The sequence below is a fragment of the Ovis aries genome, chromosome 22 (assembly GCF_016772045.2).
Source record: "Ovis aries strain OAR_USU_Benz2616 breed Rambouillet chromosome 22, ARS-UI_Ramb_v3.0, whole genome shotgun sequence".
Lineage (NCBI taxonomy): Eukaryota > Metazoa > Chordata > Mammalia > Artiodactyla > Bovidae > Ovis > Ovis aries.
Genome location: NC_056075.1, coordinates 35,384,381 through 35,398,854, shown reverse-complemented (window position 1 = coordinate 35,398,854; position 14,474 = coordinate 35,384,381). Strand labels below are relative to the sequence as shown.

Here is a 14,474-nt window from a genome sequence, read left to right as displayed (position 1 = left end):
GATTTTATTTAAACAGTCCAACTTAAAAAACTTTCCATTTAATTTTACTTTTACCTCAGGTCTAAAGATAAACAGATGATAGAGAGATGTGTATAGATTTATAATGTATTTTATATGATATATATAATAGCCCACATTCACTACTTTATGTATATTTGTAAGAGTTTACTAGTTAACAAAAAACTTTAAAAGAGTTTGTATTTACCTACTCAAATTGCATTTAAACTATTTGCATTTCATCAGCTCTGACTTTTTCAGAAAATTCTCTTCCTACCTAAAACGAAGCATACAAGTGACAGTAACTTTAAAGCATCTAATGAGAAACTTTTCATTAATCCAACATACCAATTACTATAAGCATTCTAATAATTCAGTGGCAAAAACATTTTTTCATCTGTTTAAAATATAAAATCTTATGGTGTGATTAAAATGGTAGAATTATGAAATACTATGGCTAGAAAGCCACTTATATTTTCCCTACAATACTTATGACTATAATAAAGCCTCTACTTAATTTTGTAAGTGAAGTGATCACTATTAAGGCTGGAAAACCATTCTTTTGGACAATTCAATTCATTAGAAATTTTGTTTTAACTTGCACTGTCTTTCTCTATCCTGGAGAAGGAAATGGCAACCGACTCCAGTATTATCACCTGGAGAATCCCACAGACAGGGGAGCCTGGCAGGCTACAGTCCATGGGGTCTTTACGACCCCACAAAGCAACTACACACCACAGATATCTCTCTATAATATCAACTGACTGATTTTAATTCACGTGTTTAGTGTTCCACGTATATGTGTGCTTAGTCATTCAGTCGTGTCTGACTCTTTGCGACGCCCTAGATTGTACTCTGCCAGGGTCCTCTGTCTATAGGATTTTCCAGGCAAGAATACGTGACTGGGATGCCATTTCCTACTCCAGGGGATCTACCTGACCCAAGGATCCAACTTGCGTCTCTTGAATCTCCTGCACTGGCATAAAGATTCTTTACCACTGCACCACCTGGGAATCCCACACACATACACACATATTTCTCTATAATATCTATCAACTGATTTTAATTCCACTGTCTAATGTTCTATAGAAATAATTAAAATTTTAGTCCACAAAGAAATTTCAAAATATTAAACCCTTATTCATACAATTCCCATGTATAGTTTACTTCTGTACGTATCCCAGTTTGTCAATGTCTGTTAATATGCAGCAACTGGTACTAGATAATCCTCTTCAGTTCAACTCAGTTCAGTCATTCAGTCCTGTCCAACTCTTTGTGACCCCATGGACTGCAGCACGCCAGGCTTCCCTGTCCATCACCAACTCACAGAATTTACTCAAACTCATGTTCATTGAGTCGGTGGTACCATCCAACCATCTCATCCTCTGTCGTACCCTTCTCTTCCTGCCTTTAATCTTTCCCAAAATAAGGGTCTTTTCAAATGAGTGAGTTCTTTGCATCAGGTGGCCAAAGTATTGCAGTTTCAGCTTCAGCATCAATCCTTCCAATGAATATTCAGGACTGATTTAATTTAGGATTGACTTGTTTGATCTCCTTGCAGTCCAAGAGACTCTCAAAGAGTCTTCTCCAACACCAACTTTCAAAAGCATCAATTCTTCAGCATTCACCTTTCGTTATAGTCCAACTCTCACATCCATACATGCCTACTGGAAAAACCATAGCTTTAACTAGATGGACCTTTGTTGGCAAAGTCATGTCAGTGCTTTTTAATATGCTGTCTAGGTTGGTCATAACTTTTCTTCCAAGGAGTAAGCGTCTTTTAATTTCATGGCTGCAGTCACCATCTGCAGTGATTCTGGAGCCCAAAAAGATAAAGTCTGTCACTGTTTCCACTGTTTCCCCATCTACTTGCCATGAAGTGATTGGACTGGATGGCCTGATCTTAGTTTTCTGAATGTTGAATTTTAAGCCAACTTTTTCACTCTCCTCTTTCACTTTCATCAAAACGCTCTTTAGTTCTTCTTCGCTGTCTGCCATAAAGGCGGTGTCATCTGCATATCTGAGGTTATTGATATTTCTCCCGGTAATCTTGATTCCAGCTTGTGCTTCAGGCAGGCCAGGGTTTCTCATGATGAACTCTACATATAAGCTAAATAAGCAGGGTGACAATATACAGCTTTGACGTACTCCTTTTCCTATTTGGAACCAGTCTGTTGTTCCATGTCCAGTTCGAACTGTTGCTTCCTGACCTGCATACAGATTTCTCAAGAGGCAGGTCAGGTGGTCTGGTATTCCCATCTCTTTCAGAATTTTCCACAGTTTGTTTTGATCCACACAGTCAAAGGCTTTGACATAGTCAATAAAGCAGAAGTAGATGTTTTTCTGGAATTATCTTCCTTTTTGATGATCCAATGGATGTTGGCAATTTGATCTCTGGTTTGCTGCATTTTCTAAAACCACGTTGAACATCTGGAAGTTTACAGTTCACATACTGTTGAAGCCTGGCTTGGAGAATTTTGAGCATTCCTTTGCTAGCATGTGAGATGAGTGCAACTGTGTGGTAGTTTGAACATTCTTTGGCATTGCCTTTCTTTGGGACTGGAATGAAAACTGACCTTTTCCAGTCCTGTGGCCTGGATATCCTCTCTATATTGATAATACAAAGGAATAAAGTTGGTTGTTTTTTTTTTTGAGAAAAGATTACAGACAATATTTTTGGACATGTTAGTCTGAAATGTCTTTTATATATCAAGTGGGCATATCAAGAAGGTAGCTGGATATTCAAATCTAGTGTTCATAAAATAGGACTGGGTTGAGGTATAAGATCAGTTCAGTTGCCAAGTTGTGTCCCACTCTTTGTGACCCATGGACTGCAGCACACTAGGCTTCAGGGTTGAGTAATAAGTTTCTAAATAACAAATTAACATTCCTTGGAGATTTTCATCTTATACATTTTCGACATCCATTCTACCACCTATAGTTATTAGGTCTGACACAGACTGTTGTCTACCACAGCTTTCCATATGCAGTACTTTTCAGAGCAGCCAACTAAGCATATACAGCCCATAAGCATATTAAAACTTAAGGGAAAATATGAACACTTTATCAAAGGAGAATCAGGAAACATTTAAAAAATAAAATAAGTGAAAAAAAGCAGAATGAATGGATATATGAAAACAATAAAATATTATGCTAGAAGAATAGATTGAGAAGCAAGAAGGAGAGGAAAAAGGAAAATTTGAAATAAAAGCTAAATGGTTTGGAAGATAGAAACAGAAATGTGATTGGAAAACTAATGAGAACCTGAAAATAGCAAGGAAAAATGGACTTAAAGAAGTATTTGAGCATAAGGTAGATACAATTCCTTGAATTAAAAAAACAAGATGACAAAAATCCTTCACCTGTCTACATAAGAGTAAAATTAAATAATATCAAGTATAAAACAAAAATTCTTCGCAACGGGTTTGCCGCCAGGACACAGGTGTCATGAAAACCACCATTAAACCTAAGCCAAAATGGGAAAGGAGAGGACCCACATCAACATCGTTGTCATTGGGCACAGCAGATTCAGGGAAGTCTACCACGACTGGCCATCTGATCTACAAATGTGGCAGGATCAACAAGAGAACAATTGAAAAGTTCGAGAGGGAGGCTGCCGACATGGGAAAGAGCTCCTTCAAATATGCCTGGGTCTTGGACAAACTGAAAGCTGAACGTGAGTGTGGTATCACCACTGATATCTCCCTGTGGAAATTTGAGACCAGCAAGTACTATGTTACCATCATTGATACCCCAGGACACAGAGACTTCATCAAAAACATGATTACAGAACATCCCAGGCTGACTGTGCTGTCCTGATTGTTGCTGCTGGTGTTGGTGAGTTTGAAGCCGGTATCTCCAAGAATGGGCAGACCCGTGAGCATGCCCTTCTGGCTTACACCCTGGGTGTGAAACAACTAATTGTTGGCATTAACAAAATGGAGTCCACGGAGCCACCCTACAGCCAGAAGAGATACGAGGAAATTGTTAAGGAGTCAGAACCTCCATTAAGACAATAGGCTACAGCCCCAACACAGTAGCATTTGTGCCAATTTCTGGCTGGAATGGTGACAACATGCTGGAGCCAAGTGCTAATATGCCATGGTTCAAGGGATGGAAAGTCACCCATAAGGACGGCAATGCCAGTGGAACCACCCTGCTTGAAGCTCTCGATTGCATCCTGCCACCAACTCGCCCAACTGACAAACCCTTGCGTTTGCCTCTCCAGGATGTCTATAAAATTGGTGGTATTGGTACTGTCCCTGTGGGTCGTGTGGAGACTGGTGTTCTCAAACCTGGCATGGTGGTCACCTTTGCTCCAGTCAATGCAACAACTGAAGTGAAGTCTGTAGAAATGCACCATGAAGCATTGAGTGAAGCCCTTCCTGGGGACACTGTGGGCTTCAATGTCAAGAACGTGTCTGTCAAAGATGTCCGTCATGGCAATGTGGCTGGTGACAGCAAAAATGATCCACCCATGGAAGCTGCTGGCTTCACAGCTCAGGTGATTATTTTGAACCATCCAGACCAAATCAGTGCTGGATATGCACCTGTGCTGGACTGTCACACAGCTCACATTGCTTGCAAGTTTGCTGAGCTGAAGGAGAAGATTGATCATTGTTCTGGGAAAAAGCTGGAAGATGGCCCTAAATTCTTGAAATCTGGTGACGCTGCCATCATTGATATGGTTCCTGGCAAGCCCATGTGTGTCGAGAGCTTCTCTGATTATCCTCCCCTAGGGCGTTTTGCTGTGCATGACATGAGACAGACAGTTGCTGTGGGTGTCATCAGAGCAGTGGACAAGAAGGCAGCTGGAGCTGGCAAGGTCACCAAGTCTGCCCAGAAAGCTCAGAAGGCTAAATGAATATTATCCCCAATACCTGCCACCCCAGTCTTAATCAGTGGTGGAAGAACAGTCTCAGAACTGTTTGTCTCAATTGGCCATTTAAGTTTAATAGTAAAAGACTGGTTAATGATAACAATGCATCATAAAACCCTCAGAAGGAAAGGAGAATGTTTTTGTGGACCATATGTTTTGTGTGTGGCAGTTTAAGTTATTAGTTTTTAAAATCAGTACTTTTAAATGAAAACAACTTGACCAAAAATCTGTCACAGAATTTGAGACCCATTAAAAAAAGTTTCATGAGAGAAAAAAAAAAATTCTTAAGAGAGAAATGTGAAGTTTTAAAGAGAAAGAGTATATCACATAAATAAGAATTAGAATGATGTGGCATTTTTATAATTTAAATCTAAGTTGATATTTTATCAATAAAATATATATCTAGTTTATAATCCAGCTGAGCATTACTTTACAAAATCTGAAGGTCATTTTAGTTTCACATGACTACTTTTAGTGAGAATCAAGAATTCTGCATTTAAATAATATTAATTACAGCTAACACTGATTAAGTCCTAACTAGAAATTTTGACATGTATTACTTTTTTAACTTGCAAAACTACCCTAAAACAGAGTGGTAGACAAAATTCTAATAAGGCCTCCAAGATTCCAGTCCTTGGTGTACACACCCTATATATCCTTTCCCATGAATCTATGAAAAGGATGGAAGCCACACCACTAATCAGGTTACATTTTACGGCAAAGGTGATGGAACAGTCACGCCCATGATTGTTACATTACATCAGACTCCACTTTAACAGACTAAAGAGAAAGATTTTAAACGAAAGAGATTATTCAGCTGATATTGAAGAGGCAACACGCCATGATTCTTACAGGGTCAGATGGCAGGCAATGGCAGTCAGCAGTTAGCTTCTAGGGGCTGAGAACATACCATGACTGAAAGCAGCAAAAAAAGTGGGACCTCAGTCCTACAACTTCAAGCAACCGAATTCTGCCAAAACATCTGGGCACATATAAATAAGAGCCTGGCAGACACCCTGACTACACCTGGGGAAACACTGAGCAGAAGAACGAGCTTGACCCACTAAAACTTACGTTCTACATGGGTGTTGTTTTCAGCTGATAAGTTTGTGGTTAAATGCTATTTAGCAAGAAAACTAATAAAGGCAGACCCTATTATCATTTCCAGTTTTGCAAATGAAGAAACTGAAGTACTGACACTTAAAAAAGACTCCTTTCCAATCATACAGCTCAAAAATGTAAAATGTAAAGCTATATTCTGATTTAGGATCTGTGTTCTCAATACCTACTCTGTAGTGCCATGAAGAAAGTAAGCAACTGTCACCTGGAGAGGTAGATAAAAACATTCACAGAAGACCGGCAGTGATTAAAAAAATATTATGTATAATTTACCTTATACCAGGTTAATTAGAATTAATATATTTCCTGTGTATGTTAAAATTACAGGAAGTCTCCTTTCTCACTTCAATAACAATTGTATAATTTCCTCAGTGAAATCTGTAATATTTTCCTAATATAGGCAAACATCAATTTCAGAAAGATACCTTTATTCCATAAATAATTATATATTTTGAGCAAGGTCACCTATGATAGCATATATTTGTTGTTTTCTGGTCACTAGAAAAAAATCTCCTGCCCCAACAAGGAATTATTTCATTCAAACATTTGTTTTCTTATTGAGGCAGTGCACTCTAGTCTCATATATTCCAGTATGGAAGCTAAAAAAGCTCTTTTGGGGAGATCTTTTTTCTTCCACCCTCCACTACAACAATGGAATAGACGGATGACCTAAATTTGCCAGACTCATTCACCTGCGATTCTCAGATCTTGACTGAGTAATATGGAAGAATTGAAAAATCCATGAGACTTCACTTCCTACAGTAGCCATGACTAGGCAAGAATGTAAAGCACTTCACAGAACTGAAAACTTCTAGGGCTAAGAGCTTTCTGTCTATTGTAAACTGGATTACTTATTCCCTGTTTCACATTGTAAATAGCATGTTATACTAATAATATATTTTCCATCTGCCTATTATCAGAGACAGTTTCTACTCCTTACAATACATTTTATCTAATAAAACTACTATACAATTTCATTTTTGGAGGGAAAAAAAAGGTTTTGCTTGTTTTATAAGAATCCACATGTGGTTACTTCATTCCTAGCTTTTTAAGGAATCTCCATGCGGTTCTCCATACTGGTAGTATCAATTTGCATTCCCACCAACAGTGTAAGAGGATTCCATTTTCTCCAAACCCTCTCTATGTAGACTTGCTGTGATTTCTCCCTCAGGAGAAACAGATTACTCATCTCTTAATTTAAAAACTATTCATTGAATTACTTCACCTAGGCAAAGAGGACAGTTTCTATTGTAACAGAGTTCTGATGCTAATAGGGGATAAAAGAGTCGGACATGACTGAGCGACTGAACTGAGTCAGTTCTTCACATCAGATAGCCAAAGTATTGGAGCTGCCACTTCAGCATCAGTCCTTCCAATAAATATTCAGGACTGATTTCCTTTAGGGTGGACTGGTTGGATCTCCTTGCAGTCCAAGGGACTCTCAAGAGTCTTCTCCAACACCACAATTCAAAAGCATCAATTCTTCGGCGCTCAGCTTTCTTCACAGTCCAACTCTCACATCCATGCAAGATTACTGGAAAAACCATAGCTTTGACTAGACAGACCTTTGTTGGTAAAGTAACGTCTCTGCTTTTTAATATGCTGTCTAGGTTGGTCATAGCTTTTCTTCCAAGGAGCAGGCATCTTTTAATTTCATGGCTGCAGTCACCATCTGCAGTGATTTTAAAGCCCAAAAACATAAAGTCTCTCACTGTTTCCCCATCTACTTGCCATGAAGTGATGGGACTGGATGCCATGATTTTAGTTTTCTAAATGTTGAGTTTTAAGTCAACTTTTTCACTCTCCTTTTTCACTTTCAAATGCTACTTACTGCTGAAAAGACTATACGAGGCTGGGGAAAGGACCATATGAAAGGAGCAGAGAGAAAAATCCTCAAAACTCAGATAGGGTTGGGAACAGTTCATGCTCCAACCATGGCAGATAACCTGTAATTCATGTGTCATAGAGTAGAGTACCCCTATGGGTAGTGCCTCAGGGATGGAAAGATTAACCCTAGACTAAGTTATGCTTTCTTCTGGTCTATTAAAGCAAAAAAAATTTTAAAGTCTTGAAAAGATCAACATTTTCGAAGCAAGTTAACTCTACTGCAAAACAAAGGTAAAGTTTGTTTGTAATTCCATAACTCAAGAAGGCAGAAAGTTGATGGACCATGTTAAGTAGAGACATTCTTGAAATAGAAAATATAATGTCTGAGATGATGGATAAGATACACTGGGTGTGACTGGATACTACAGAAGAAAAGATTCATGAACTTGAAGATACAGGTAACAAAAATATCCAAAGTGAAACACAAAATGACTAAGAAATAAAAGCAAGAATTAGTGAGCAAAAAGCAATTTCAAACAGTTTAATACTATATTGTTAGTATTCCTAAAACAAAAGAGAGAAGTGGGAAAAAAAATCAAGAAATAATGGCTTAATATTTTCTAAATTTCATGAAAACTATAATTTCATAAATTTAAGAATGTCAATAAAACCTAGGCACAAGAAACATAAAACAAAAACTCACAACTATGCATATCATAATCAAATTGGCTAAAATCAGTGACAAAGAGGAAAAAAATTTTAATGCAGATGGAAAGAGAAAAAAGTCACTACACACAAAGGAACAATAAGGTTAAACATAGATTTCTCATTATTAACAATGGAAACCAAAAGATTATATACGAAAATAGTGAAAGGAAAATGCTACAATTTAAAAGTTTTCAAAGCCCTAAGAAAATAAAATATTTTTTCCAGATATTCGAGCAGATATAATGTACTGCCAGCAGAGCTGCACTGAAGTATTAAAGTATGCCCCCTTAGACAGTAGGAAAATGATAGTAAACACTGCTATATTTAAAATAATCAACAAATATCTACTGTACAGCATAGGGAAGCTGCTCAATATTCTGTAGTAGCCTAAATGGAAAAAGAATTTGAAAAAGAATAGATACATGTGTATGAACTGAATCACTTTGCTGTATATCTGAAACTAACACAACATTGTTTGTCAACCATATTCCAATATAAAATAAAATCTTTAAAAAAAGTCTGGATTTACAAATAAAGAAAAAGAAATGATAAATGCTGGATACAATAAATAGGTAGGTAAAAGAGAAAATATTTTCTTACTTTTAATATCTCTGAATAAACCTGACTATATCAAAATTAGTAAAAGTGTAGCAAGAGTTTTATAAAATATGAAGTAATAAAATAGATTCAACAATGACACAAAGGCCAGGGGGAAGGAAATGAAAGCAGACTGTTTTAAGGTTAATGCACACAAAGAAATGAGTGATATAATATTACTTAAACATAGACAACAAAACGTTTAAGATGTATAAAATAAGTTACATAATACCCACTAAAATAACACAATGTAGAATTGCATCTAATAAGCCAATAATAAAATGAAATCAAGAAAAAAAATGTTAAATTCCGAAGAATAAGCACAATAAAAGAAAGAACAAACAATGGACAAATAAGAAAAATAGAAAACAAATAATGATATGTTAGATTTAAACCCCAAAACATACAATAATATCCCAAGGATACTCTAGGTTCAGTTCAGGACCACTGAAATAAAGCAAATACTGCCACAAAACATTTCACATCAATTTTTTGGTTTCTTAGTGCATATAAAAATTATATTTGTACTATACTGTAGTCTACCAAGTGCACAAGAGCACTAACCTAAAAAAATGTACATACTTAAATTAAAAAAAAATTTTATTGCTGAAAAGTACTATCCATCACCTGAGCCTTCAAGTCCTAGTACTAATATTAAAGACTGAAATATGAGAATTACCAAAATGTAACACAGAGACACAGAGTGAAGAAATGCTTTTTGAAAAATGGCATCTGCAGACTTTCTAAGTTCACTGTTGCCAAAACTTCAATTCATAAGAAACATAATATTTGCAAACTGCAATAAAAGCGCAATAAAATGAGGTATGCCTATAAATACATATATACATTATATATACATGGATAAGGATTGGATAAAAAAGACATAACTATATGCTGTCCAATATAATCTACTTTAAATATAAAAACACAAATAGGTTAAAGAAGAAGAATGAAAAAATGACACAGCATTCTAGTAATATTTTTTAAAAGCTTTTTATATTTGGCAAAATAAATTTTGAAGCAAAGAATATTACCAGGGATTCAGAAAGCAATTTCCTAATAATAAAGAGATCAAGTCATCAATTGATCAAGAAGACATTAAAAACCCTAAACATTTATCCATCTAAGTAAAAGAGTTTCAAAATACATGAAGTAAAAATTGCTAGAAGAACAAATAACCTAATCTAAAATTACAGTCAGAGATTGCAACACTTATTCTTCAAGCTGACAGAACATCAATGTGGACCCTAGACAGCTTGAAACACTTAACCCAACTGATCTCTGTAGAAGATTTCACCCAACAAGAGCATAGGACATTTGTAACTGTCCCAGGAACACTGACCAAAGCAGATTCATATCCAGGTGATACGATCTTTAGAAGATGATTAGATAGGTCATGAGGGTGGATTGGTCATGCAGGTGGGTGGTTATGGATGGGGTTAGTGCTCCTATAAAAGAGGTCCCACAGAGCTCCCCATCACCTTCCCTTATGTGAGGGCACAGGAATCATCACCAAAACCCGACCATTCCATTCCGGTGCTTTGATCTTGGACTTCCCACCTCCAGAATGGTGAATAACAAATTTCTGTTGTTTATAAGCTACTTAGTCAATGGTATTTTTTCATAGCTGCCCAATGGACTAAGACATTAGGTTTATTCATTTTCTATTGCTGCGGCTGTTGTTCAGTCACTAAGTTGCATCCAACTCTTTGTGACCCCATGGACTGCAGCATACCATGCTTCACTGTCCTTCACTATCTCTGGAGTTTCCTCAAATTCATGTCCATTGAGTTGGTGATGCTATCTAGCTATCTCATCCTCTGCCACCCTCTTCTCCTTTTGCCTTCAATCTTTCCCAGAATCAGGGTCCTTTCCAATGAGTCGCTCTATGCATCCTGTGGCCAAAGTACTGGAGCTTCAGCTTCAACATCAGTCCTTCCAATGAATATTCAGGGTTGATTTCCTTTAGGATTAATTTAGAAGAAATGGAGTCACCCTCATAGTCAACAAGAGTCTGAAATGCGGTGCTTGGGTGCAATCTCAAAAATGACAGAATGATCTCAGTTCATTTCCAAGGCAAACCATTCAACGTCACAGTAATCCAAGTCTATGCCCCAACTGTTGATGTCAAAGAAGCTGAAGTTGACTGGTTCTATGAAGACCTACAAGACCTTCTAGAACTAACACCAAAAAAAGAGATGTCCTTTTAACCACAGGGGGCTGGAATGCAAAAGTAGGAAGCCAAGAGATAGCTGGAGTAACTGGCAAGTTTGGCCTTGGAGTCAAAATGAAACAGGGCAAAGGCTAACAGAGTTTTGCCAAGAGAACGCACTGGTCATAGCAAACACCCTCTTCCAATATCACAAGGGACAACTCTATTCATGGGCATCGCCAAATGGTCAAAAATTAGGTAGATTATATTCTTTATACCTGAAGATGGAGAAGCAAAAACAAGACCTGGAGCTGACTGCGGCTCAGATCATTAGCTCCTTACTGCAAAATTCAGGCTTAAATTGAAGAAAGTAATTGAAAGAAATTGAAATGGGAAAACCATTAGGCTAAACAGGCATGACATAAATCAAATCTCTTATATTATACAGTGGAGGCGAAAAACAGATTCAAGGGGTTAGATCTGATAGACAGAGTGCCTGGAGAACTATGAACAGAGATTTGTAACACTGTATAGGAGGCAGTGACCACAACCATCCCAAAGAAAAAGAAATGAAAAAGTCAAAGTGGTTGTCTGAGGAGCAATCCAAATAGCTGAGGCAAGAAGAGAAGTGAAAAGCAAGGGAAAGAGGGAGAGATATACCCACCTGAATGCAGAATACCAGAGATTAGTAAGGAGAGATTAGAAGGCCTTCTTAAGTGAACAGAAAGGGAAAACTGGAGAGATCAAGTGAACATTTCTATTGCTGAGTAACCAATAAGAGCAATTGTAGTGGCTTAAGACAAATCACATTTACTCTCTCATAGTTCTGTATGTAAGAACTCTGACAGAAGTTTCAGTGGACTAAAATCAAGGTGTCAGCAGAGCCACATTTCTTTTAAGAGGCTCTAATGATGAATCTGTTTTCTCAACTTTTCTAGCTTCTAGAGTCTATATTCCTTGGCTTGAGTCCCTTTCCCCCATATTCCAACCAAGCAATGTTGTTCTGATCTGACCATTCTCCCATAGGCACATCACCCTGTGACCCTGACCTCCGCCAAATAAAGGTCATAATAAGAACTCATGTAGTTAGGTTGGGTCCACCTCAGTAACTTGGAGTAATCATCCTAATGTACCAAACTTAATCACATCTTCAAGTCTTCTGTCCATGTAACATAATATTTACATAGGTACCAGAGATTAGAATGTGATCACCTTTGTGGAGCCATTATTCTGTCAAACACTTTGAACCATAAAATTCAGTTCAGTTCAGTCGCTCAGTCATGTCCGACTCTTTGCGACCCCATGAATCGCAGCACGCCAGGCCTCCCTGTCCACCACCAACTCCCAGAGTTCACTCAGACTCGCGTCCATCGAGTCAGTGATGCCATCCAGCCATCTCATCCTCTGTCCTCCCCTTCTTCTCCTGCCCCCATAAAATAAGTCTTGACAAATCTTTAAAAATTCAGTAAGTGACAGAAGCATTTCTAGACAGTCTCTAAATAGTTGGAAATACAGTATCTCACTTCTAAATACCCCACTGATCAAGGAAGAAATCAAAAAGAAAATTAGAAAGCATTTACCAGAAGAAAACAGAAAAAGAAGAGCAAATGAATGTCAAGGAAGCACAAGAAAAGGAATAGTTTAAAAGAAGTAATTAATGAAATTAAAGACAGAAAAGTAAATGAACTTGCTAACTCTTTAGCCAGACTGAACAAGAAAAGAAAAAATGAGAATGTGGAAACTAATTATCAGTTTCAGGAATTAGATGATATCAGTGGGTAATATGTCAATATTATGAAAAATCTTTTGCCAAAAAATTACACAAAATAGCCCAAATGGGAAATATACAACTGAGAGACATAAACTGATACAGTTCACTCAAGAAAAATATAGATAACCAGAAAAGTTCTCAATCCATAAGAGAAATTCAATTTGTAATTGAATTTTGACAAAGAAAATCTCAAGTTCAAATAAATTCAATGTTGAATTCTAACACAAATTTTAAAACATATATATAGAGATTGTATATCAATAGCTTTAGAAAATTACAGAGGAAAGAACATGTCCCAATTTACTTTGTAAGGCCAGTAGTACCATCCTACAAAGTTAGTAAGACTGCATGAATAGAAAACTACAGACTAATTTGCCCCAAAAACATAGGCATAAAAATTTGTAAAATTTCAACAAGTTGAATCCATCAATATAGTAAAGTTGTAATACAAAATGACTAAGTGGAGCTTACCCCTCATTACCAAGATTGGCTGACCATTCAAAAATAAATCAGTGTAGCTCAATTCTATTAGCAAACAGATCTCAATTAAAATAATTTTACCATTTTACACTTAAAAACAGAAAGTTTATTACAGTTGTATAAACATACACACATACTCATAAGCCTTAATAGTAACATAACATATTCCACAGGGTTGATATAATGATTTTACTCAAAGAGTAGGAATTAGCATGTACCTATCTTGACCATCACAGTTATTTTCAACATTTTATTACTTTGGGAAAGTGGGATATTTTAATTTCATTATAGAAATTCTGGTTTGGCTTCCAGAACACATTACTAGTATGATATCAAAAGAAAATCCAATTTAGAAAGTTAATTTCTAATCATTAAATATTCATGAACATTCTAAAGTGTGTAATTTGCTTAAAAATAAAATATAATTAGATAGCCATGAAATAAAGGGCAGGAAACAATCAGAAATATAGCAATTCTTTCCATTTTAATTACTATTTAATAAGCTCATGGATGAGCCTTTTGTCACCTTCAATCATAATCTGAATAAAACAAATGAAATCTGATTAATATTTATATATAAATCATAAAAAATAAAATAATACTTCCAGCATCCTAAAGGTCAAAATTCTAAAAACCCATAAGAAAACATTTCTGGCATTTTTTTACTATATTAACATCTAATTCAATCACAATAAAGAAGTAAATTTATCAAATTAATTATCATTACTACACACTGAGTAGTAATTTATACTAATATTTCTTGAACAAGTAAGTAATTTCCTCAATTTAGACATGAAGTCAACCTTACAAATCAAAATTTTTCAAACAAATATCAATTTTAAAAAGTCACTCTGTCTTCCCACAAATCACATAGAAATTGATGAAGCATGCAAGAATTTTCTAGTCACAATAAAAAATAGTCATTTATTAATAAAAAAGAATAA

The 14,474-nt window shown here is 36.3% G+C and overlaps 2 protein-coding genes across 2 annotated transcripts in view; one reads left to right on the top strand and one right to left on the bottom strand.

Moving 5' to 3' along the window:
* Positions 1 to 14,474, bottom strand: part of ATRNL1 (attractin like 1) — an 802,972-nt gene that overhangs the window by 492,354 nt on the left and 296,144 nt on the right. The gene's annotated exons all lie outside the window — the stretch shown is intronic.
* On the top strand, positions 3,414 to 5,157 carry LOC101102857 (elongation factor 1-alpha 1). Its single transcript, XM_004020211.6, is given in 4 exon segments — positions 3,414 to 3,518; positions 3,520 to 3,784; positions 3,787 to 3,990; positions 3,993 to 5,157. Coding segments are annotated over 4 exon segments (1,383 nt in total). The 5' UTR covers positions 3,414 to 3,473; the 3' UTR covers positions 4,862 to 5,157.